At 54.6% G+C, this 23,486-nt stretch overlaps 1 protein-coding gene across 1 annotated transcript in view; it reads right to left on the bottom strand.

Annotated features, from left to right (window-relative positions):
- Positions 1-9,498, bottom strand: part of MPPED1 (metallophosphoesterase domain containing 1) — a 67,287-nt gene extending 57,789 nt beyond the window's left edge. The window contains exon 1 of the mRNA XM_021668669.2: positions 9,275-9,498. Within this exon, the coding sequence (XP_021524344.2) occupies positions 9,275-9,498 (224 nt within the window). The remainder of the gene's footprint in view (positions 1-9,274) is intronic.
- Between the last annotated feature and the right edge of the window lie 13,988 nt (positions 9,499-23,486).

Raw genomic sequence — 23,486 nt, 5'->3', positions numbered from 1 at the left:
CAGACCTGTGTTTAGGTCACTCATGTCCACCTCTGCTTTAGAAGAGAAAGATGTTCTTTTCACTCCCCAAGCACCAGATTTTACCCCTTGGGGGCACTGTGGCCCCCGCTGAGACCACATGGAGTAAAGGCTTACGGGCACAAGGTGAGGACGACCCCCCGAGGCTGTGCAGGCAGGGCCCATGCACCATCGCGGGTGGGGGGAGGTTCAGGAGAACATGTGAAATACACCTAAAGGAAAGGTGTCCATTTTTTAAAACTATAAGACAGTGTGATCATTTCTACACCAAGGGCCTTCCAGGGCTGTGTCAGAAAACACTTCTGGAGTCACAGAAGACCAGGCTTTACACAGTCCAGGTCTGCACATCTGTCAAACGAAGCTACTCCACTGAGCAAAAATAACATTTTAAAAAGTGGCACAGGCCGGGAGCGGTGGCTCATGCCTGTAATCCCAGCACTTTGGGAGGCCGAGGCGGGAGGATCACGAGGTCAGGAGTCTGTGACCAGCCTGACCAACATGGTGAAACCCCATCTCTGCTGAAAATTCAAAAATTAACCGGGCGTGGTGCCACATGCCTGTAATCCCAGCTACTCGGGAGGCTGAGGCAGGAAAATCGTTTGAACCTGGGAGTTGGAGGTTGCAGTGAGCCGAGATTGCACCACTGCATTCCAGCCTGGGTGACAGTGTGAGACTCCGTTTAAAAAAAAAAAAAAAAAAGCAGCACAAATGTAGGTTTTTGTGCCTCAGGAGCCCATCGTGGTCCTCTCGTTTGACAGAGGAGGATGCTGAGATCCAGCCAGGCTGAGCAAGTGGCCCTGGGCACCCCCGGGGCAGAAACGTGGACATGGACTAAGACCCCGGCTCCCCACCCAGTACTGTCTCCACTGCATGTTGTCTCCCCAGTTGAACGGTTTTACCAGGCTCAAAACTCTTAAAAACAACGCAGTGACATTTCAACAAGCAGCTCTCTCCAAATGAGTATGCCGCTCGAGGAGTTGTGTTTAAATCTAATTATGCGGCGAACCAAAAGCGGCGCCATATCAGTTACATAAATACTTTTAAAGACATCTTTCTAATTATCCTTTTTTTTTTTTTCAGACAATATACTTCGAAGAAATTTAATTAACACCTTACGAGAGACGTGGGTTCGGCATGCTAATGTGTGGGGCGCACTAGCGCGTTCCACGCACTGAAGCTGCAGCCGCAGGCGCCGCCCCGGCCTCTCCCCGCCTCGCCTCGTCGGATGCATCGGCGGGAACGCGCACCCGGGGCCCCTTCCTGGGGGTTGTTCAGCCAAGGGAGAAACCCAGCAAGTCAGAGCTGGGCCGGACTGGGAGGTGAAGGAATCTGAGCCTGATGATGACCCACCAGGGAGGTGCTAGGAGCTCTTCCCCTTCTCCTCCCTTCACTCACTTCACTGAATACAACACATCCTGAACGACGACTGTGTGCCAGCCCCAAGCTCCACGAAGGGCCACAGGGATGAACCAGGCTGACCCCTACCCACGATGAGCTCAGGGACTGATGGCAGCAGCAGACTTGGCCAGACGAGGACAAAACAGCCAGCACCTTTGACGGGGCAGCAGAGGGGACAGAGCCCAGAGAAGGCTCTAACGTGGCCTGGGGTCTCCCGGAAGCTCCCATCGGGGCAGTGTCTGAGCTGGTCTGGAAGCTGCAATCTCCCTCCCAGGAATTCCCACCACTCCTCTGTCCGCTGGGGCCCCCCATGACCCCCTCTCCCCATGACAGAGAGCTCGTGTGACCTACACACCCTGCTGGCCCCACCACCCACAGCTGATCAGACCAAGGGTAGTCAATTGCTACTGTGCTACTGGCCTGGCACAGGAACTCAAGTGAGCCAATCAAATTCATTCGTTCAGATGCTCTCTCTCCTCCCTTTCTCTCTTTCCCTCTCTCTCTCCTCCCTCCCTCTGTGTGTGTGTCTGTGTCTCTAAGGTTTCAAAGATGTCATAAGGTAACAAAGACTAAGTCAAAGACATAAAGAGAAGATGAAGAAGGGAGAGACGGGGAGCACAATTCCACCCCCCCAGCTGCTGGGACCCCGACAGTCCACCCTCCTGGGAGCCCCACCTAACAGAAGAGCCCCGAGCAGCCCCAGCTCCCACCCGCCACCAGCCAGCCAGGAGCAGTGCGGTTCTCAGGGCTCTGGTTGGGCTGGGCCTGCTGCTGGAGCCAGAGCTGTTTAATTAACTCTGCTCTTACTTCCCTGCACCCCGAGGCTTCTGGAGCACAGCAAAGATGCAGACCCAGTCTTCCCCAGAGAAAGAAATAGACTCGTATTTCCTGACACAGTCCCTCAGCTGTTTGGATTGAACAAATGCTCGACTTTGAAATAATAACAACAATGATTTCAACAATCCCCACACATCAACAGCTCGTTATGTGCTGGGCACATTACGGGCAGTGGCTCCATTCACTCTCATAATGACCATCTACGCAGGGTACTATGGGAAACCCCATCTCACAGGTGAGCAAACTGAGGCTCCCAAAAGGCGGCCTCATCCATGATCTTAGCAACAGAAGCTGGTGCAGCTGAAATTTGAAGCTGGTTTTTGGTTCCAGAACTCAGACCGGGCTGGACTTTACCAGGCTCGACTTCATTTCATTCCATTAATCTATGGACGAATCTTACTGAATGCCTCTAAACGCCAGGCACCTGCTTGGTATAAGGACACATCTGTGGTCAGGACACCCACAGAGGCCACCGGGGTGAAGACCCGGAAACACTGACTGTGTCTGCAAGTGAAGAAAAAAGCAAAAAGAGTCAAAATATGGAGAAAGAGATCGGGCACAATGGTTCACGCCTATAATCCCCGCACTTTGGGAGGCCAAGGCGGGTGGATCACTTGAGGTCAGGAGTTCGAGACGAATCTGGCCAACATGGTGAAACCTCATCTCTACTAAAAATACAAACATTAGCCAGGCATTGTGGTGCGCACTTGTAGTCCCAGGAGAATTGTTTGAACCTTTGCGGGGGGCAGTGCGGAAGTTACAGGGAGCTGAGATCACGCCACTGTACTCCAGCCTGGGTGACCAAGTGAGATTCTGTCTAAAAAAAAAAATTTTAATAAATATATATATATATATATATATATATATATATATAAAGGGAGAGAGAGAAAGCGATAGTAGCCGAGAGGGCATGATTTGAAGATCCAGCTATACCTGAAGCTAGACGCAAACTTGAAATTCTTAACATGGGCCAGTAGACTCCTTTTCATCCTTAATGCAACTTACGTGGTGTTTCTGATACTTGTAATGACAATGAAAAGTTAGTCCTTGCCCAAGCTCCCAGCTACTAAGTTAGAGAATGGATTTGAACCCAGGACTTCACAACAGGAATCTGGGCATCTAATCTCAACACCTGGTGACAAAAAAAAAAAAAAAAAAAATGCAAAATGGTTCTTTCTCAGTGACGTTCTGCAGAATCTGGAGATAAGACATGGCAGCAAAGGCTTCCTGGAGCCAAACTCAACTTCCCCAAAGCTTCTGCCTGCTGGGGCGGCTGTGAGGCCCAACACCCATCACCAGCTCCTCCCAGCCTACGCTCATCTTCCCATGGAATTCCTGGCAGCAGGAACAGTACAGAGGAGAGGGCACAGCCTCCGGCGCCAGGCCCCAGGCTGGGACCCTAGCTCAGTGACCTCCTCTTTGCTGTGCCCCTGGACCCTACCAGGCTCCAGCCCCACTCTGTAGGGTAGGGACAAGCACTCCCTCTTTGTCATGTTGTGAGAACATAATGGACCTTCACAGCTGGAGCCCTGATGCTAACGCCAGGCAGAGCACTCTGCATCCTACTCTGGGTTCTTTCTCTCCCATAAGCCACTGGCTCTGTGGAAGTGCACTTCCTGGTCTCAAAAGCCCAGATGGGCATCAGAAGCAGAAGCTGTCACCCGCCTGTAACCCTATTCCTCCAGAAATGGGGTGCTCGGCCACCCTGAAATGTCCAGGCAGGAACAGCTTCCAACCACTCGTCCAGCCGTGTCACTGGGCATCAACCATGGTGCTTTAGTAGGAAGGGACTAATGGGGAAACTGAGGCCTGGGGAGACGCCATGACTGGCTGGCTCATCATCACGCAACAACTACCCCAACTCCTTGCCCAGTGCTCTTCTCACAAAGCACTGGATCCAAGGGGACACTGGTCACAGGACCCTCCTGTGTCCCCACGCCTGTCCTTTCTTCCTACCTCCTGGCTTCTGCTCTTGCTGGACCCTCTTCCTAAAGTGGCCCACTCCACGGAAGCCACAGTGCAGCTGGTCCTCCACCCCCAGGGATTATGCCACCCCCGCCCCCACTGAAAGCCCTCTGTGATCCCTGACACTCCTCCTGGGTCCTGACACCTGTCCCATTCTCACTCCCTTCTCTCTCCTGCTTCCTATACCCTGTGCTAGGCAACAGGCATGCAGCCCTATGCTCAGGGAGAGGAGAAATGCTTGGGAGATCCTCCCACAGATGAATGTGCCCGCACAGACTGAACCATGTGTCACAAAGTATGTGCCACCAAGCCCAGCGCTGATCACCTAGAGCTGAAGCAGGGAGGACTTCCCTGAGGTACTGACACCTGGGTGAGACCTGAAGGCAGAGTCAGTGCTCACAGGGCAAACAGTTGGGATCAGAGGGAACAGCATGTGCAAAGCCCTGAGGCAGGAGGAAGACTGGAATGTTCCAGAAACTGGAAGCAGCCACTGCATCTGCTGCCCAGCAGGACAGGGACAGAGAATGAGGCTTGAGAGGTAGGTGGTGCCGGGCTGTGAGCCCTGCCCACCTGCTTGGCCCCTTGTACCCCTCCCTGTGCTCCAGGCTGAGCTCTGTGTCTCCCGCAGGAGCGTCTCAGTGTGTGGACAGGCCAAGGGGCCACAAGGCACTGGGTGGGAGTCCCAGGTCCCCACACTCACCTTCCAAAGCCTCAGTGTCCTCATCTGTAGAGAGGGGGTCCACGCCGACCTGGCACAGCAGGGAGGGCCAGGAACAAGGCACAAAGGGGCTACTCCAGGCCTGGCACACAGCTGTGTCCATCCCACTCTGCCGTAGCTTTAAGGACTCAGTGCATCCTGAGGGGCTCGCAGAGTCTTTAAGTCATGACCCAAGTCACTGCCATAACGCCTTTTAAAGGTCAGAGACAAGTTGCTGTGCCTGATGCCATGGCCCCAGGGACCTACGTGAGACCTCCAGGATGACCCTGTCCCCCAACACTCACTCTTGCATTCTGACTGACCACCAGGCCACTGGTCCACCTACCCACCCAGGGCGGAAGGGCTGCGCCTGGAGGGGCCTCCTGAGACCCCCGCAGGGTTTCTCAGTTGCCAGGGCAAGGAGTCTTCAGCCTCTGGCTCACATCCCAGAGGCCCAGCTCCAGAGATTCATTACCCAAGCGAAGGCAGCCTTGTCACCAGCAGGGTCTCTGGGGGCAGCTGCATAAATCACACGACTCAATCAGAGGCCATGTTTGGACTGTCACTGTTGTTATTAAATATAAATTGTGGATTTGTTAAATAAGGCCCCTCGCTCCCTCACCCCAGAGACAAAACCCAGGGTGGCGACAAATCACACGTCGGGAAGTGGCAGCCGTTCCCCCGCCCCGCTCCTGGGAAGGAGCAGCCAACTCGCCAAGGAAATCCAGTCGGCCACCTCCAGCAGCCTGCACGCTTCCGAGCTTGGCGTGTGGAGTCTGAATGAAGGGGCGGTGGGAGGCAGCAGCCCCCTCATCCCTGTGCCCACCCTGGCTTCACCCAGCTGTGTGCAAAGTTGTGTTTCAAAGCCGGAGTTCGGAGCTCGCTCGCCCCAGGGCACCACCCAAAGCCCAGCTGCCTCAGAGCCCCAGAGCCAGTGGAAGCCAGGAACCCTCGCGACTGCCAGAGGTGGTGGCGCAGAGCAGTCCCGGATGTGGTGGGGCCGGCCAGGTGTGAATCCTTGCGGGGCCTGCTCCAGCTCCCCAGCTAAGCTCTGTCTCCACAGCACTCACCACCGCCAGCATCACACGCTCTCAAGACCATCTGCTAACTGCCTGCCATCCACTGGATGTAATCGCAGCACAGGCAGGGGTACCTTTGATCACTGCTGGGTCCCAAGGACCTCACCAGGCCTGGCGTGTGCTACCTACGCTACCTACCACACTGAACATTTGCCCCCGGGCCTTCTCTACATGGATTTAACCATTTCATCCCCAGTATTACTGTGCGCAGCATTTTTTTCACCCCACAAGAGCCAGTTTTCACCCCTTGGACGTGCTGTTGCCTCCACTGAGAATCTGTGGACTAACCTCACGGGCAGTGAGGACCAGCTCCCCGAGCTGTGCAGACTGTGCAGAGCTCACGCGTCATCCCAGGAGGGTGGTGCGGGAAGGGGCAGTTTCAGGGGAACGTGTGGTCCCTCCACCTGGAGTAGCCAGCTCTAGGTTGGGGAAACTGAGGCACCCAGCGGCATGAACCGCATCCAAGCAGGCGAGCTCAGAGCTCAAGGTCCTAAACGGGGAGAAACCCAGCAGCTCATAGGCATCCCAAACGCGTGAATAAATGAATGACTCAACAAACGAACGAATGACCCTGGGTTGCTCAGTTAAATGGGGTGATCACCCCCTCTCATTCAGTCATTCACTGCCCTTCCTCAGGACGCAGCCCGGCCTGCAGGGGTCTGCAGTGCCTCCTGCACAGGGCCCTCACTCCAGACCCAGCTGGGCCTCCCTGCCTCCCTGCCTCCCTGCAGTTCTCAGAGGCCCCCATCTTCCATCTTTATTTTTTCTTTCTTTTTCTTTTTCTTCTCTTTTTTTTTTGAGATGGAGTTTTGCTCTGTCACCCAGGCTGGAGTGCGTGGCATGATCTCTATCTCGGCTCACTGCAACCTCCGCCTCCCGTGTTCTAGCAATTTTCCTCCCTTGGCCTCCCAAGTAGCTGGGGCTACAGGCATCTGCCACCACACCTGGCTAATGCTTTGTATTTTAGTGAAGACAGAGTTTCACTGTGTTTCCCAGGCTGGTCTCGAACTCCTGAGCTCAGGCAATCCACCTGCCTCAGCCTCCCAAAGTGCTGGGATTACAGGTGTGAGCCACCGCCCCTGGCCCAGAAACCCCCATTATCCAGCCACCTGCGGGCTCTGACCCAGCCGCCCTTCTGCCTGGCCCACTTCCTCCTCACACCCCTCCCAACTTGCTGTCCCTATTCCTCCTGCTCTGGCCTCAACCTGGACATTAGCTAGTTCTCCAGGGGGTCCTTCCCAGATCCCTTGAATCTGGGAAGCACCTCCTCGGCCCCCACTCCATGCGTTCCTATTTCCTTGGCTCTGTTCTCAGACTAAGGGCTCTGTGAGTGTGTGCCTGGCCCAGGCAGGGGCCCTGTGAATGACAGCTGTCTGTAGTACCACTGTGTGTGATGCCAGGACCCTCACAAACCCCACCTGCCCTGGGAGACCTTGATGCTGTCTCCCTGCCCACTAGTCAGGAGTTCAGCCTGGCCTCCAGGACCTCAGGCTCAGCCACCTCTGACCCACTCGGCTCAAAGACGACCCTCATTGACAAAAGACAAAACCCAGCCCAGGGAAGACACCCCTCTCGGCAGCCCCTGCCAGGTCTCAAGTCCCACAGACCGAGCAGCAGCAAGCCTGAGACCCAGGGCCTTCCTTCTTGCCCAAACCTGCCAATCAGGCCCCAAAAACAGAAAAGCAGAGGCAGCTGCCCAAAGAAATCTACCAGAAAATAAAGTAGGCAGCCACAGCAACACCAGCTCTGCGGCCTCCAACACGGAGACAAGCGTTTTCCTGGGCAAGTGCCTCTGAAGGAGGGCGATCCCCTCCCCGGAGCCTGCAGCCCTGCAGAACCCTTCCCTGTACCCTGCCACTCCCCACAACAGAGGCTGGGCCTGAGGGAGGCCGCACAGGGGCGGGAGGCAGCACCTCACTGGGCCAGGGTTTGGAAACCCCCACGACTCCCTCTCCGAGTGGTCTGAGGGACAGCAGCTGGGACTCCACAAGCACCATTGCCCTAAGATGGTGATCACAGCCCAGAGGTGGTGCAGAGCCTAGACCTTTGCGGGAGCACCAGCCCCACAGGCAGTCAAGAAGGCTTCCCATAGACCCCACAGCACTGGGTCAGCCCCTGTCACAGCTCCCCTCTCCCTGTGCCATGACCTCCCTGCTCTGCAGGGGTCATCCCTGATCCAGACCCAGCGTGGGGCCGGTCACCCAGAGTGGTTGAGTGAAGGTACAGTAGCCAACGGAACAACGGCCTCTGTACTCAGGCAGAAGCGTGAACATCCCCACACATCACAGCCCGAGGATGCAGCAGGCCAAGCGTGGACAGCCCCAGGCTGGACTCAGGAAGCCAGGGTTCAAGGCCAGCTCTGGCACCTGCCAACAGGGCGGGGCACCTCACGGGCCTGGGCCCCTGGTTCCTCACCATATAAGCTCTGTCTTGCAGGGCTCAGGGGAGGTGCAATGCAAATAAAGGAGGAGGGCCACTCTGGGAACTCAGGGAGCCACCCAGAGCAGGGCCAGAAGCTCGTCCACCTCCACCCCAAGCCACGCACTGCTTTCCAGGACCTCTGGAAATCCAGGAAGGGAAAGGCCGGCCCTGCACACAGGCATCAGGACAAATCCTCCTGCTGCTCCGGGGGGTGTCGAGTCTGTGCGCTCCCCGTGGCCTCACTGCTTGAGCACCCCTAGTGCCCCGAGAGGCAGACAACAGAATCCCCCAGTCCTTTCAGAAAACCATATCTGCTTTCACAAGAGAAGCACAGGGTCCGGGCAAAAGGAAGGGAGGAGAGGGGAAACAGCCCAAGACTGGGGTCCTCACCTGCCACGGAGCCTGTGGCAAGCCCCTTCCCCTCTCTGGGGCTCAGTCTCCCCATGCGTACAATGAGGAAAGTGAATCAGACTGGGGTCACCCACCCAAATGCCAAGAAAGGGAGCTGGCATGTAGCCCCCGCCAGCCGCTGCCAGGAGGACATGTGGGCCTGGGGTGGCCAGGCCTTTGGGTTGTATAAAGTGAAGCCAGAAGTCTGGAGTTTTATGTGCATCCACCTCATCTTTAAATATTTGTAAAACATGCTCCTGGCCAAGTAAAACAGGACCGCGGCCAGAATCGGCCCACAGGCCATCCATCTGCGACTTCTTGTGGGTCTTTCCCAACTCAGAGCCCCGATGATCCGAGGATTAAAGAATGGTTGCAATCAACAAACATGCAGTGCTTGTTAACAGGGCACCCAGAACCACAAGGCCCCCAAGCCCATGCGCCCACCCCCGCCCCACCGGTCCCAACTTACATCTGCACGTGCGGTGGCTGGAAGCGGCCCTGGTTGATGTTGTAGAAGGTGAAGGCCTGGGTGGGGTTGGAGCTGTACTCGTCCACCTCGATGATGAGCCGGCTGTGCTGGTGCCGCCGGGCGGCCATCACGTGGGACTGGGAGAACGCCATGCCCAGGCCGCAGGGGAGGAGGGCCAGGGCCTCCGCCTTCAGGACGCCGGCATCCCACCTAGAGCGCCACATGGACCTCCGCTGGCCGCCCGGGCATCTCCCGCCGCCGCCGCCGCCGCCGCCGCCCGACCCCCTGCCAGACCTGGAGACAGACTGAGGAGACGGAGCAGAACCGTGCGACAGTTAATCTGTTTGGGATTTGCTTTATTTAATGTCAGATGAAGATTTAGAAAGAGGGAGAGGGCGGGGGGAGAGGAAAAAAACACAGTCGTACAGCTCAAAAACTCATTACAAATCTTTCCAACTCAGCAGTTTGATGAATATACTTTGGTAAAAAGAAAAGGGAAGGGAGGGAGGGGACAAGAAAAAAAAGGAAAAAAAACAGCCCACAGCACTGTGGACGGATGCATGCCCGGTCCAAAGTGTTTCAATACTTCAGGCATTTTTTTCTTTTTTCCTTCAACAAAATCCTCCTGAGCCTACAGGCTGACAGCGAGCTGGCGTAAAACAATGGCTGCTATTTTGTAAACAGGTGAGTTAAGTTTTACTTTTCAGAACTGGGGAATAGGAAGGATTCTCCTACAACCCTCCGCCTTCCCCCACAGACCCCCAAACACACCCACACGGCCCCACGCCCACACCCCTGCAAGCCTGAGCAGGTGGAGACCGCACGGGCAAAAATTCCTCTCTCAACATCGATTTCATCTGAGGATATCTTTTGCTGGTGCCTGGAGAAGGGAGTTTCCCAGACATAGACGGTCATACACCCGCTGGCTCAGGGGTGGTGGTGCAGGTGAGGGAAGAGATCGTGAGGGAGGAGGAACCTTTTGCAAAAACCTCCTCCGACGTCTCACTGCCGTCTCTCCTGTAAGGATCTCAGGAACCCTGTTGTGCCCCATCCGTCTTTGAACTGCAGCTTGAGAATGCTGCAATATTTTTCGAATCTCTTTCATTGGGAAGTGCAGTTTGCATTTATATTTACTGGGCTAAAATACCTCTCCAACTGACCCCACCTTGGGCTCAGTGTAGAACTCTGTAGAAACCTGGAAACACAGGCCCTGGATGAGACCCCATCCAACCCCAACACACAGCACGATGGCCGATGCCTCGTTACTCGGACCATGGAGTTGTCTCGTTCCTTTTCATAATTATTTTTTAAACTGTGGACATGGGAAATGCCGTGAAGACTTTCTGTCGTTGTTTTCAGTTTGGGTCGTTAAGACCCTCCGACGATTCCTTTTGCACTGCATTTAACCAAGGAGAAAATAACATCATTTAAACTATTCATGGACGGTCATATCGCAATCACGTTAAATGAAGAACAATCCCCTCTGCTTTGTGCTTGGAAGAAGAATCGACACAGTCAGAAAACAAATTAGATTAGGAAAATGACAAAAATTAGAGACTGGAGAACATTTTAATTATGTACAAAGGAGAAACAGGTTATTAATTTTTTTTTAAATCTTGATCGTCTCCCTAGAAGGTGAAATAAATAGCAATATCCTCCTTCTCTCCCACCTACCCCTAAAAACACATCCTGATTCCCAACACATACTCCTCTTCTCCACCCAGGAAGACGGGGTGGGGGGAAAAGTCTTCTTTCTCCTTGGGACACATTTGTGCCATTTTTTGGTCCTGTGGGTTGTTTGTAAGTGAACTGGTTCTCCCTGTGGGTGCTATGCAGCACACCTGTAAGTGGGGGAGTGGGGGCCTGCACCCCACCTGTCCGTAACTACTGCCCAGCACCCAGAAGCCCTGGGAGAGGCTTCAGGGCACCAGATGCCAAAGTCCAGGACTCCGCATGCTCTGAGCAAGACTCGCCCAGATCCGGACAGGAGTCAAGCCCCAGCATAGCTGACTTGCTGTGTGACCTTGGGCCAACTTCCGAACTTCTCTGAACCTCCAGTTTCCTCTTCTTAAAATGTGTTTAAGGTACGGTGCGGTGGCTCACACCTGTAATCCTAGCACTTTGGGAGGCCAAATCGGGCAGATCACCTGAGGTCAGGAGTTCGAGACCAGCCTGGCCAACATGGTGAACCACCCCCGCAACTAAAAATACAAAAAATAGCTGGGCACCACGGTGCACACCTATAATCCCAGCTACCTGGGAGGCTGAGGCAGAAGAACTGCTTGAACCCGGAAGGCAGAGGTTGCAGTGAGCCGAGATAGCACCGCTGCTGCACTCCAGCCTGGGTGACAGAGTGAGACTCCATCTCAAAAAAAAAAAGAAAAAAAGAAAGAAAGAAAATGGATGCGATAGTAGTAATGCCACCTCCTGGGGCTATGCAGGTTAAATGGAGAAGTAAGCAAGAATCCTGAGTGCGAAACCTGACAGGTCCCATGTGCCCGCTCACCTCGGCTGCGATGATCACAATCACTGTTCTGTTCAATTTGATCCCTGCATATTGAGGAGCTGCTGTCAGCAGGCGCTGCCTGAGTACTGGGCACCCTTGGTTCCAGGGTGTCAAGTGCAAACCCAGGGGCCAATTCCAGGAGCTGGGGGTGGATGGTAGGCCCTGGAGAGCCCAATCGTTTCTCAAATGCAAGCTGACCGCATCACATTCCTGCTTACAATCCTTGCTGTGGCTTCTCTGATCAGATCCCTTGACCATAAGACCCCGCGTGGTCTGGCCCTACTATGTGTCTGGCCTCCACTTGAGCCACACAGGCCGGCCCCCGTGGGCTCTTTCACCTGGAGGCCTACAGCTCACAGGGCCACGCCCTCGTTCAGAGCCACACAATTCCAACACTTTCGAGGGTCTTCCTCTGCCATGCTCACCATAAGAGACAGATATTGATGCCCATGTCTCACGTTTTACAGTGATGAAGGCTGCATCCCACAGAAGTGACATCTCATTGCACAGAGAGTAGGTGGCAGGGTTGAGCCCCAGACCCAGCTGCCTGGCTCCCGGCTCTGCCCTCCTCTCCTGCTGGCTGAAGCTGACACCCTTCCTCTCCGCAATGCCGGTATCTCCTTGGAGAGGCCTGGATCTGGGGCCTTCATTCCAGGGTCCCAGGAAGAGCCTGGATGTCCCCTCAAGGCAGTGCTGCCCCCCACCCCCATTCGTCCCGTGTGTCAGCTCCAGTCCCCACCAGCTCTGTGACTCTGAGCCCCTGCTCATGGGAGGGGTGCAGGCCCCCACTCCCCCACTTACAGGTCTGCTGCATAGCACCCACAGTAAGTGCTCAATAAATGTTAGCTAATATTATTTTTATAACGTGATTACTCCATGGCCTATCACAAACACTTCATCGATAGTATTAGTGGATGGATGGAGGGAGGGATGGATGGATGGATGGAGGGATGGATGCAGAAATGATGTGGGGTCAGAAGGACGTGCAGAGTGTCTGGAGACTTTCCCTGGTGCCCAGTACAGGCCTGGCAGAGGGTGGGTATCAGGGGAGCTCAGCTGAAGACTTAAGAGTCACTGCCCGCTCCCCATCTTATCCACCGCACATCCAGCAGGGAGGCTGCCAGGCTGGCACAGCCCTTGTGAAAGGGGGTTCCAGGGGCCCCCACCCATCTTTGCCCCAGAAGAGCAGGTGCCAGCATGCAGAGGAGCCTGCAGTCCAGGGAGAACTGCTCTGCACCAAAGGGACTGAGCCGGGAAAGGCGGGCGGCAAGGCTCCCGGAGGCGCTCCGCAGTGAAATGCTGCATTTCACATAAAGGGGGTTCGCAATGGGCCCTGCTCAGAGAAATCCGGGAAACAGGAAATGCAGCGCCTTCTTTTAATGCCCATTTAATATTTATGGAGCCGCCGCAGCAGCACGTTAGCCACCGTGGGAGAAGGCGAGCATTCTCCGCCTCGCAGCCCATCCACAGAGGAGGCGAGGCATTCCCCAAACAAACAGCTTTGAGCTAGGAAGCGTTTACACCTGGTTCACAAAACAGCACAGCACAAGAGCGATGCAGTGGCGCCCTGGGACCCGCCGCAGGGAGACCGCCTGGGCTCTGGAGTTCCAGGTCCAGGAGCCCACATGCTTTCTGAGCCAGGCCTGCCCAGATCTGGACGGCTGACTTGCTATGTGGCTGGCTCTCAGTCCAGCAGAGTGACCTTAAGCAAGTCAGGCATCCTGATGGGGCTGCAGGTGCCTCCCCGACGTGGAACTATGGTGGGGAAGATGGAATGAATGAATGAATGAATGAATGTACGCACAACTTATTCAACAACCATTAGCCATGGCCCTACATGCTTTCCTGGTTGCAGGTGCCAGGAAGGGCAATGGAAACACAAAAGGGTCCCTGCCCTCGAGAAATACAGGACAGCGTGGGGGGGCAATAAGGGGACCAGAATTAAACAGAAAAGACACTTTCACCTAATAATCAGTACCTGGAAGAAGACAGAGCGGGGTGACGGGGGTACTAAATTGCGTGATCAAGAAAGGTCTATCTGAAGACGGGTCACTCACACACCAATGACAACAGCCACACCCCAACCTGGGGAATGAGAACGCAGGCAGAGGGAGGGGAGTGCTAAGTCCCTGAGGCCCGGGCGGCCTGGATAAACGGCCTCACTCTTTCATCGTCATGCGTCACCGGCATGCTTCTGCCAGGGAGGACAGCCCCAACTCTGAAGTCAGAGGAAGCGGAGTTCCAATTAAGTTCAATCTCAGAGCTGGGCACAGTGGCTTAGGCCTGTAATCCCAGCACTTTGGGAGGCCGAGGTGGGCAGATCACCAGGTCAGGAGATCGAGACCATCCATCCCGGCCAACATGGTGAAACCTCATCTCTACTAAAATACAAAAAATTAGCCGGGCGTGGTGGCGTGTGCCTGTAGTCCCAGCTACTCAGGAGGCTGAGGCAGGGGAATCTCTTGAACCCGGGAGGTGGAGGTTGTAGTGAGCCAAGATCGTGCCAGGGCACTCCAGCCTGGCGACAGAGCAAGACTCCATCTCAAAAAAAAAAAAAATCCATCTTGGGCTGCTGAGCTGTGGGACACTGGGCAAGTCACTCAACCTCTCTGTTTCCGCTTCTTCAGTGGCCCATTGAGGAGTTACAGAGGGGCTGCAATGAGCCTTGCCCCTGCCCACAAAGGCCCAGTGAACCCAGAATGGAAGACTCCGGGTGCCCCCAGCCCAGCATTCCTTGAAATATTCCCGCTGGCTTTAAGGGCTTGCTTTTCCAAAGTCTGATTCTCTTGTCAGATGGTTTCTCTTTCTGTTTTCCTCTTGGAGGCGTTTATTTGTTGTTTCTTAGGGACCATGAGTCCAGTGAGGCCGGGGTGCTCCAGGGAGAACCTGGGTGTCAGCCAAGACCCCGAGGAGCGGGTCCCATTCCATGCCAACTCTGTGGGAAGCTGGTGTCTAGGAAAGAGGTCAGACTCCAGGCCCCACTCCCTGTGCCTCTCTCTGACCTCCCCCCACACTTAAGCTTGTCTGGCCTCCTGTCAGTTTGGAACCCCCACCACCATGACCACACCACACCAGTCTCCAGAAGGAATGTTCTAGAACTCACCTCTGCCCATGCCGTTCCCTCTGGCACACCCAACCCTCCCCAGAGCAGCTGCTGCCCTCAGGTGAAGTTCAGTGCCTCAGATCAGCTCAGGAGGCTGCTCCTGGTTACAGCCCCACACCTGCTCCTCAGGCCCAGCTCAGCCATGCAGGCTTTCCCTGGCATAGAGGGATCCTGTCTTAAAGTCTCCACAAATGCTATTCTCTCTGCCCAGAAGGCCCTGTACTCAACTCTGCCCCTGTGTTTACCCCCGTTTCCTGACACATGCCCACTCAGTCTCAGAAAGGCTCAGGGCCTCAGAGACACCTTCCCTGACCTCCCGCAGGTGGGTCAGAAGCCTCCACCCACAGCCCCCAAGGCTTCCTGTATCAAAGCTCCCAATACACTGTCTGCTTTCTATCTGAGCTGAAGGAAATGCCAAAGAATAAAATACTACGTGAGTGAATGAATGAATGAATGAATGAGAGAGGGCTCAAAAGCAGCTTTGCCCCCCTTAATCTTAGTTTTTCATCTACAAACATGTGGATGCTAAAAACCTCCCTCCCGAGGCTGCTGCAGCATTGAAAGAGGAAATGCTGAAGCTCCTCGCCGGGGCCCAGCACACAGGAGGTGCTCACTCGATGTCTCTCCCGCTCCGGTTAGAAAGTTCTATGAATCCAGAGGCTCCCCAGAGAAATTTCAAGAAGGCAGAAGGGATTTTCAAGCAAACCCCCTGGCTCCTTCCCTCTCAGCCCACTGAGTCAGTCTCTGGGGCTTTGACTTCCGGTGGAGTTGGGGCTGGACACATCCACTACAACCTGCCCGCGACTCATTTTTCTAGGCAAATTCTTCACCATCACCCCCATCTGGACACTGCAGGGCACTGGGCAGCCCCAACGGCGCTGCTGCTGCTCCTCTGGGCCAGATCCTGTTCTGGGAGCCACAGGACCCAGACACGAAACTAGCCTTCAAAGGGCCCAGAGCCGGCAGAGCAGGCAGGCAGACGACAGACCTCCCCAGAACTCCGTTTTGAGGAGATGCAATGGAGGGGGTCTGTGGGTCCCTGAGAGGGCCCCCACCAAACAGCGAAGGCCAGCCAGTGTATACCAAATGCTCAGGAAAGAGACAGTGAGAGGGGCCTTGGCTCACACAGAGCATGTCAGCAGCAGATGGATTGTTGCAAAAGAGACGCTTGGACCATTCTGGTGGCCCCTCTCCGTCCGAAGATGTGTGAGGAGGATCTGGGAGCACTGCACTACCAGGGGCGCTGCTGCCCTGCAGACCAAAGACAGATCCTGCTTCACCATGTGACTTGAAGCATCACTTCCAGCTAGCACAGGCCCGGAAAATCAGTGTGGGCCTGGGACGGCCTCGGTTCACATCTGCTATCCCTGTGCCCCTGTCACCAGCATCCTCTCCAGCTCTCAGAAGTGTTCTCATGGGCTGGGCGCGGTGGCTCACGCCTGTAATCCCAGCACTTTGGGAGGCTGAGGCAGGTGGATCACGAGGTCAAGAGATCGAGACCATCCTGGTCAACATGGTGAAACCCCGTCTCTACTAAAAATACAAAAAATTAGCTGGGCATGGTGGCGCGTGCCTGTAGTCCCAGCTACTTAGGAGGCTGAGGCAGGAGAATTGCCTGAACCCAGGAGGCAGAGGTTGCGGTGAGCCGAGATCGCGCCATTGCACTCCAGCCTGGGTAACAACAGCGAAACTCTGTCTCAAAAAAAAAAAAAAAAAAAAAAAAAGTGTTCTCGTTTGGAAGGGGAAAGTCACTCTGATCCCCAGAACCCACCCGCGTTTCTCTTCCATTCATGGGCAGCTCTTTAATAATCCCTGGGGGGATGACATTCAGTGACCACACAGAAATGATCATCTCATTAGGCATGAGAAGCTGCCAGAGAAGCATCTCCCCCAAGAGCCATCCCTGCTGCAGCATCTTGAGGAACCCCACACTTGGAAAGCTTTCGCCAGGATCCCAGATGCACCTTGGCTCCGATTCCTCCTGGGGCCTTTAATGGAGAGTAGTAGGAGAGGCTGAATAGCCCCAGTCTCTCTCACGGGTCAGCCCAGAGTGCAGCTGCTTGTCTTCAGGCCACTGGCTTTTTCTCTGCACGGAAAAAGGCGGCTCGGCTCAGCAAAAGCAGTGCTAGTCTAGAGTTTTTGTTGCAATGTGGTGAAATGTCACAGAAAACCCACACTAACACTTCCTAAGTGGCCCCCCCAAGCAAATAGTGGGAGATAATATTTAACAGAAAAGTGGCAAGGTGTGGGGGCTGGGGGGCGAATTCTTTTACAAGCCACGATTCCCACGCAAGCTCAAACATCACTTTTAAATCATATTTCCTTTCCTTGTTTTGCCTGTGCTTGAAAATATGCAATTGATTAGCCGATAGTTGAAAATGCCATCAAAGGCAAAAAAAAAAAAAAAATGCAGAGGAATTCAAAGGAAAAGAAGCAAATAGCCCAATGGAAGAAAAAAAAAAATCAGACCTCGTCCCACGATGTCCTAAAATGACAGACCTTTGTGTTTGATCTCCCTCTGAATCAAGTGTGGGATCCCAAGAAAAAGAAACACTGGCCAGCAGCTGGTATTAGCAGCTAAGTTGAATCAGCTGATGAGCTCAGTAGATGAAGGAATCCACAAATATAGTGAAAATTAGCCCCTCTTCCTTGAAAAAGGATCAACCACAGTGACTTTAAAGCATTTACCACTTAAAAACCTTTTAGCTGGGCCCATTTTGAATTATGACTACATGATTTTAAATTACACTTTCTAATTCCTCACCACCGCCACCCCCCAGCAGTCTCTGGCGCTTCATTTTCCAATTACGTACTTTTATTTCAGAATATGAAGAGTGCTACGTACTGGATTGTGTCCTGTCTGCCACAAATAGCTGCTCACTTATTCCTTTAATTTTAGCTATGAATGCAGTCGGCTCACTGGGCTTGTCTTCAAATTCTGACTATTCTCCGTTCCCACTGCACGGAACGAGCCCCGAGACGCGAAGAAACCCACAAAGCTTGGGCAGAGAAACATGTTTGTAAACCAGTGCTCCACTCCATAAATTATTATAATTCTTGGTGCTTTCTTTATCCACCTAGCAGATCAGCGATCACATAAATAATGGTGAGTGAACCGATTTTTCTTCTGCAAAGTGCTACGTCCTAGTTTTCAAAATAAAGCACTTGGAGAGTCACGTATCTATAGAGTTGAAATGGGAAGCTGTTCCGTTTCAAAGATGCACACAGATCCGTTTCAAAGATGCACACAGACATACCCACACACACAAGGAGACTGGAGGTAGATGTGTTAAACTCTGCATTGTATCCCCCTTCCCACTTACAGCTCAAAATCACCCACAATAGGAATGGGGGTTTAGGACAGACATGGTTAGGGAGGGGAAGAGGCTAGAGGGCTGTGGTTGCTCAGCATTCAAATACAATTTGCAAAGAAAGTAAATGTGGATTTACAGTTCTTGTGGAAATCTATTAAACAGATGTCACTGAAGCATAATCAAATCAGCACTATGGCAATTCTACACTTAAGTCTGATATTGGGGTTTTGCCATTTTTGATGATCAGTTCGAGTGCATGTTTTGTGATCGTGCGGGAATTTGCAATTAAGGATTAGACTTCCCAAGTATGATCAATTAACTAATGTGTCTGAATGATAAACTTACAAAAGCAAAACTCCATTCTCACCAGCCCTCTCCCACCACCACCGGTGCCATGCAGGGAGCCCAGGGCAGAATAAGGGTTGGAAAGAGAACCTTTGCCTTTTCTGTGAATACTGGAACACTAAAAAGCGCTTCGTCAGGAAGGAGGGAAGGGCAGGGTGCAGGAAGGGATTACATTTCTCAGGTAGCCAGTGCAATATATTTTGCAGCCTTGAAGACTGCGGTATTGTCCAGAAAATGCAAAAGAATGAAATGAAGGGGAAACGATGAGAGTCAGAAACTGGAAGCAGGCATCATTTTCTCCTTGAAGCAATGAAATTAGCATGGCGATGCCAAAAGTCTCTTCGTGTGCATCAGCGCTGAGCCTCACATCCTTCTTGTAAGGAGGAGACGGGAATGTGAAGGTGAGCAACAGATAAGCTACGTTACAGAAACAAACTTTCAGGTGTAGACTGGGGTGGTGGGAAGGGGAACCTACTCATCCCTGGCTTTGAACTGGGTGCAGAACAGTCAACCAGAAGGGAGAATTTTTTTTTTTTCCCTGCAGCTGCTTCTATTTATGAAGATGACCAGGTTCTGACACTAAGCTGGCCAAGCTCAGGTCCAAGAAAACCACCCACAGAGTAATTCATGAAAAGACCTGAAAAGGCCAAGGAGCACCTCAAATCACAATTCGATTTCAAATTTAATACCTATCACCTCAACGTGTTATGATTTATTTCATGAAATTGAGCTGCCCCTGTTGGTCACAGACATTTTAAGTGGAAATAAAGCATAACTAAGTCTTGTCTCATTAGGGGGAAGAGTCAAAATAAAGTGAAACATTTGTGTTGGTAGCGGACCTGTCAGGTCACCAGGGAGAGCCATGGTAACTCAAATTAACTGAGAAGCAATTTATACCTTCCTTCCAATACCACCCCCAAAAGGAGTCTCTTATTTTTTTCCCCTTGGATTTTTTTGTTTTTTTTTTTATCTTTTAATATTTTAGTCATCTCTTCAAATCCAAGTCAGACAACTTCAGTGGGAGTCTGGAGGGGATGCTTGCTGGTGTGGTCTCATTACATAGGGACATCCACACAGCAGAAACGAGGGCTTCGGGGATGGCTTTCAGAGTGCCCCAGGCTACACTAAACGGTTGTTGCCATGGGAAACAGTCCCTTCACACCCCTTCTCCCTGCCACCCCCAAGTGTTGGGCACTTCTGGTCCTAGAGGGTGAGGTGCCCAGGCCAGAATGAAGTCCCCTACCTCTTATGGGAGGTACCATCAACTTTGTCTGTGGGTACAGAGTGAGCCTCAGAATCTATTCCCCGGCCTCTGTACCTGGGGAGCCCTTTGCCCAGGACCCTTGCTCCGGAGGGGCAGGCAGACAAAGGTACTTATTGCCTGAACGGAAAGATCTCAGGGAGAAAAAGAATGGAAAGGGAGAATTCGTGAAAAGATCCTTTTTTGTTCCCGGTGAGGGAGGGGCGGTGGGAGAGACCTGTCACATTGTCACATTAAAGACTTTGACAGACGATTCAGGGATAACGTGGAAATTCCACCCTTAACTGCAGCTCGATGCAACTTGAAAGGCATTAACTAACCTCCACTAATTGCATGTTTTTCTGTGCATAATATTTACTTGTTAAAAGTCTTTGCCTGGCTGATTAATTTCCTCTGCCCCAGTATTCATGATCGGTTCACAGGCCTGAAACTGGGAAAATGAAGTCATTTTGATAGATTAAAAGATGATTGCACTTTGGGGAGGGTTTTCTTTTTTTTCCCAGAAGTCCAGAACCTGCACGGAGAATGCTGATTTTTCTCCTTGAATGCCACCCTTCAGGGAAACCCAGCGACCACCCTAATTCCTCAAACAAGTAGAGAGATATGTCCTGGATAAAGTGAGCACGCCAAGGCCCCCAGTGCCCAGGTGGGAAGGTAGCCAGTTCAAAGAAGAACAAATGAACTTAAACCACATTCGCTGGATGAAGATTTAAGAGTCTCGTCGGTGGCCCGGGAATGTATTAAAAGCAGGCTTTTCGTGAACGATGGTTCCCTACATGACTCTGTGTATTCCTGACAGTTGGGCTCGAGTAAAACACCCTAAAATTCTTACCGTTCACCTAGATCTAAACCTGTCTTATCTGTGCACAGGCACAGCCCACAGGGCATCAGCCAGGATGGGTGTGAGTGATTTTAAATGTACCATGGTGTGGTTACATCAGAGGCACTTCCTTGACCATGTAAGTGACCCTCTGAACCCATCCACATCACCAATACGGTGACCTCGTTCAATCCAAGTCTTCCGAAATTCCTGGGGGCCGAGAAATAAATAGGAAGGCAGTCCCACGTTGAAACACTTCCCAACGCACGGTTAAGCCTCTGTGGCTGGATTATCGCCTTTTGACTAGCCATCAGCCAATTAATGTACCTCCAATGAGCAAGCCCTCGAATCGATGTAACCATCGCACCGAAATCCATCTCGAGAAAAAGGTTTTACAAGTGTTGTGAGGCTGCCACTCGGAAAGCCAATTTGCAGGAAGCCCAGTATGGTGAGGCGCAGTTTCTCATGCACGGCTCCCACACAGTGGGCCCCTGTAGACTGCGCCTGGCTCCAGAACGCCTCCGGAGCACCACCAGCTCAGACGCCCTGAGGTTCTCCCCTGCCTCAGGCCAGCAGAATCCACCAGCACCCTCCCTAAATAGTGTCTTAGAGCCCTGGCTCTCGTGCACCAAGGCCTGGATTCCCACTGGACGTGGCAGTCAGCTGGTGGCCTCTCCAACATCCCCTAAAGCACAGTAAGCCCTATGACAGATTTCTCACCAAGTTGGTTTAAATTTTTTTTTTTTGCAAAGTCCAGTCAGACTATTGACAGTGCCTGCCTGCCTGACCGCCCCCGAACCTGTCCCCCAGCGCCCAGATCCCTGCTAACAAGTCTCCGACCGCCATTCAACTCCCTCGAGCCAGCTCCGCCATTCAACAGCCAGCCCACTTTTGTTCCCCCAGTTTAATTTCATAATTGTTTGCCACTTAACAAGCTCTCCTCTGGGCCATTCAGTGGAGCAGGGGAAATGGGAAGGGGGAAGGCAAAGAAACTCTGGGAGGGGAGCTGGGAGCCAGGCCAGCCTAGCCCTGGGGAAGAGACTTCCCAGAGAGGTCAGCTAGACAGGATGGGGGCCAGTTCCAGAAGGGAGCCTCCTGACACCAACTGGGCCACCCAGCTTGAGCCAGGAGAGGTGGGAGGGAAAGGAGAAGGGTGAGTCCCAGAGGCCAAGCTGGGGTCTGCCAGACTCCTGGGCACATCAGCGCTCTGAATGACACACCTCTGGCCCTACCCGGGTGAAGGGAGACTGGGCATGAATTCACGCTCCTGTAATACGTCCCAGAACAAACACACAGGAGACAGACAGAACTGCTCCTTCGCTTGGCCATTCCATGATCAGTATTGCCTTTGAGGGCTGGGACTTGTCTGGGTAGCCACTGAATCCCTGGCCGGGCACACAGCAGACAGGAATAAATATGTGTTGAGTGAGTGGATGGATGGAAAGAGGGAGGAAGGGAGGGAGAGAGGGAGGGAGGGAGGGATGGATGGAAGGAAATGGATGAAGTTTCCAGCAATACCTAGCAAAAGTGGCCACTCGGCCAGCGTTCGTCCCCCATCTCTTCCCCCGAGTGCCAGCAGGGGCTTGGCTGCGCACAGTAGGCTCTCCACAAGCAGGGGCTGCTATTGTTACCACCATCATCACCACTGGCACCCCACCAGCCCGCTTCTTCTACCGGCTACTCTGCCAGCAGCCAGCCGCAACTGGCGAGCAAGGGAAAAGTTTCGCTGACCCCGCGGCCCCAGCCGGAGTCCCACGCCCCGGCCGAGACCCCTCCCGCCGGCGCCTGCTAGGCAGGCGGGGCAACGGGGGTGCCCAGCCCGGCGCCTGCACCCGGCAAAGGCGGCCAAAGTAACTTTGCGGGCGCCCCTGCGCAGCGCCGCGGGCGTCGCCCAGAGCCTGAAGAAGGGTCCCGGCCGCGCCCCCCGCCCGGCCCGCCGCCGGCGCCCGCCGCGACCCGCTCGCCCCCGGTCCTACCTGGCCCCGGGCTCCTCTTCGGCGGCCGCGGCGGCTGCGAGCAGCAGCGCGCACCGAGGGAGGCAGGGGCTCCCGGGAGGGAGGCGCGCAGGGGCGGGGGCTCCTCCGGCGGCGGCCGCCTCGCCGCGCGTCCGAGGCTGCAAGTGGGAGCCAGACTCCTCCTTCGGGGGGCGGGGGGCTCCCCGCGCCCCCTCCGCCGCCAGCCCGCGCGCCGCGAGGCTCCGAGCCTCCCCGGCTTCCCCCGCCCGCCACCGCCCGCCCTCTCCGCCTCCCCCCTCCCGGCCGCCGGGAGGGGCGCGCTCGCGGCCTCGGTCCGGGCCCCTGAGCCGTCGCCCGCAGGGGCCCCCGCCAGGCCCGCCAGGCCTCGGCCCTCGGCCCCTGCCCGGGCCCGGCGCCCGCATCCCGCTGCGGAGGGACGGGGAGCGCGGCCGCCGGCCTGGGCGCGGGAGGAGGAGCGGCGCCCGCGCTGCGGAAAACGGAGGGGGCCGCCCCGCCGCGCCCCGCGCCCCTCTCCGCGCCCGCCCCCCAGCCCCGGGTCGGGCCGCGCGCGGGCTGGGCGGGGAGCGGGGTGGGGGCGCTCTCACCTCCGGATCCGCGGCCGCCGCGGCGGGCACCGCGTGCAGGGGCGTGCGGGGCTCCTTCCGGGGAGCCGCAGCCCTCGCCCGAGGCCCGGACACCCTCCCGGGGCCGTCAGGGCACCCTGCTCCAGGGCCCTCCCGCCCGGGATCTGGAAGATCCCCCTTCTGGGACGGAGACACTCGGACCCCAGCTCCCAGTGTGAATAGGTCGGGGTCCTCCTCCCGGGCCACCATCTCTTCCCCTCGGGAGTCCCAGGTCCCCAATCCCGGGCACGGCAGGTGGCCTGAGGCGCCCTGAGCCCCAACAGG

The sequence above is a fragment of the Aotus nancymaae genome, unplaced genomic scaffold (assembly GCF_030222135.1).
Source record: "Aotus nancymaae isolate 86718 unplaced genomic scaffold, 86718_ANA_hifiasm-v0.15.2.pri h1tg000076l, whole genome shotgun sequence".
In the NCBI taxonomy this organism is placed as follows: Eukaryota; Metazoa; Chordata; class Mammalia; order Primates; family Aotidae; genus Aotus; species Aotus nancymaae.
Note: the sequence above shows the minus strand (reverse complement) of the source record. Positions and strands in the feature narration are given on the sequence as shown.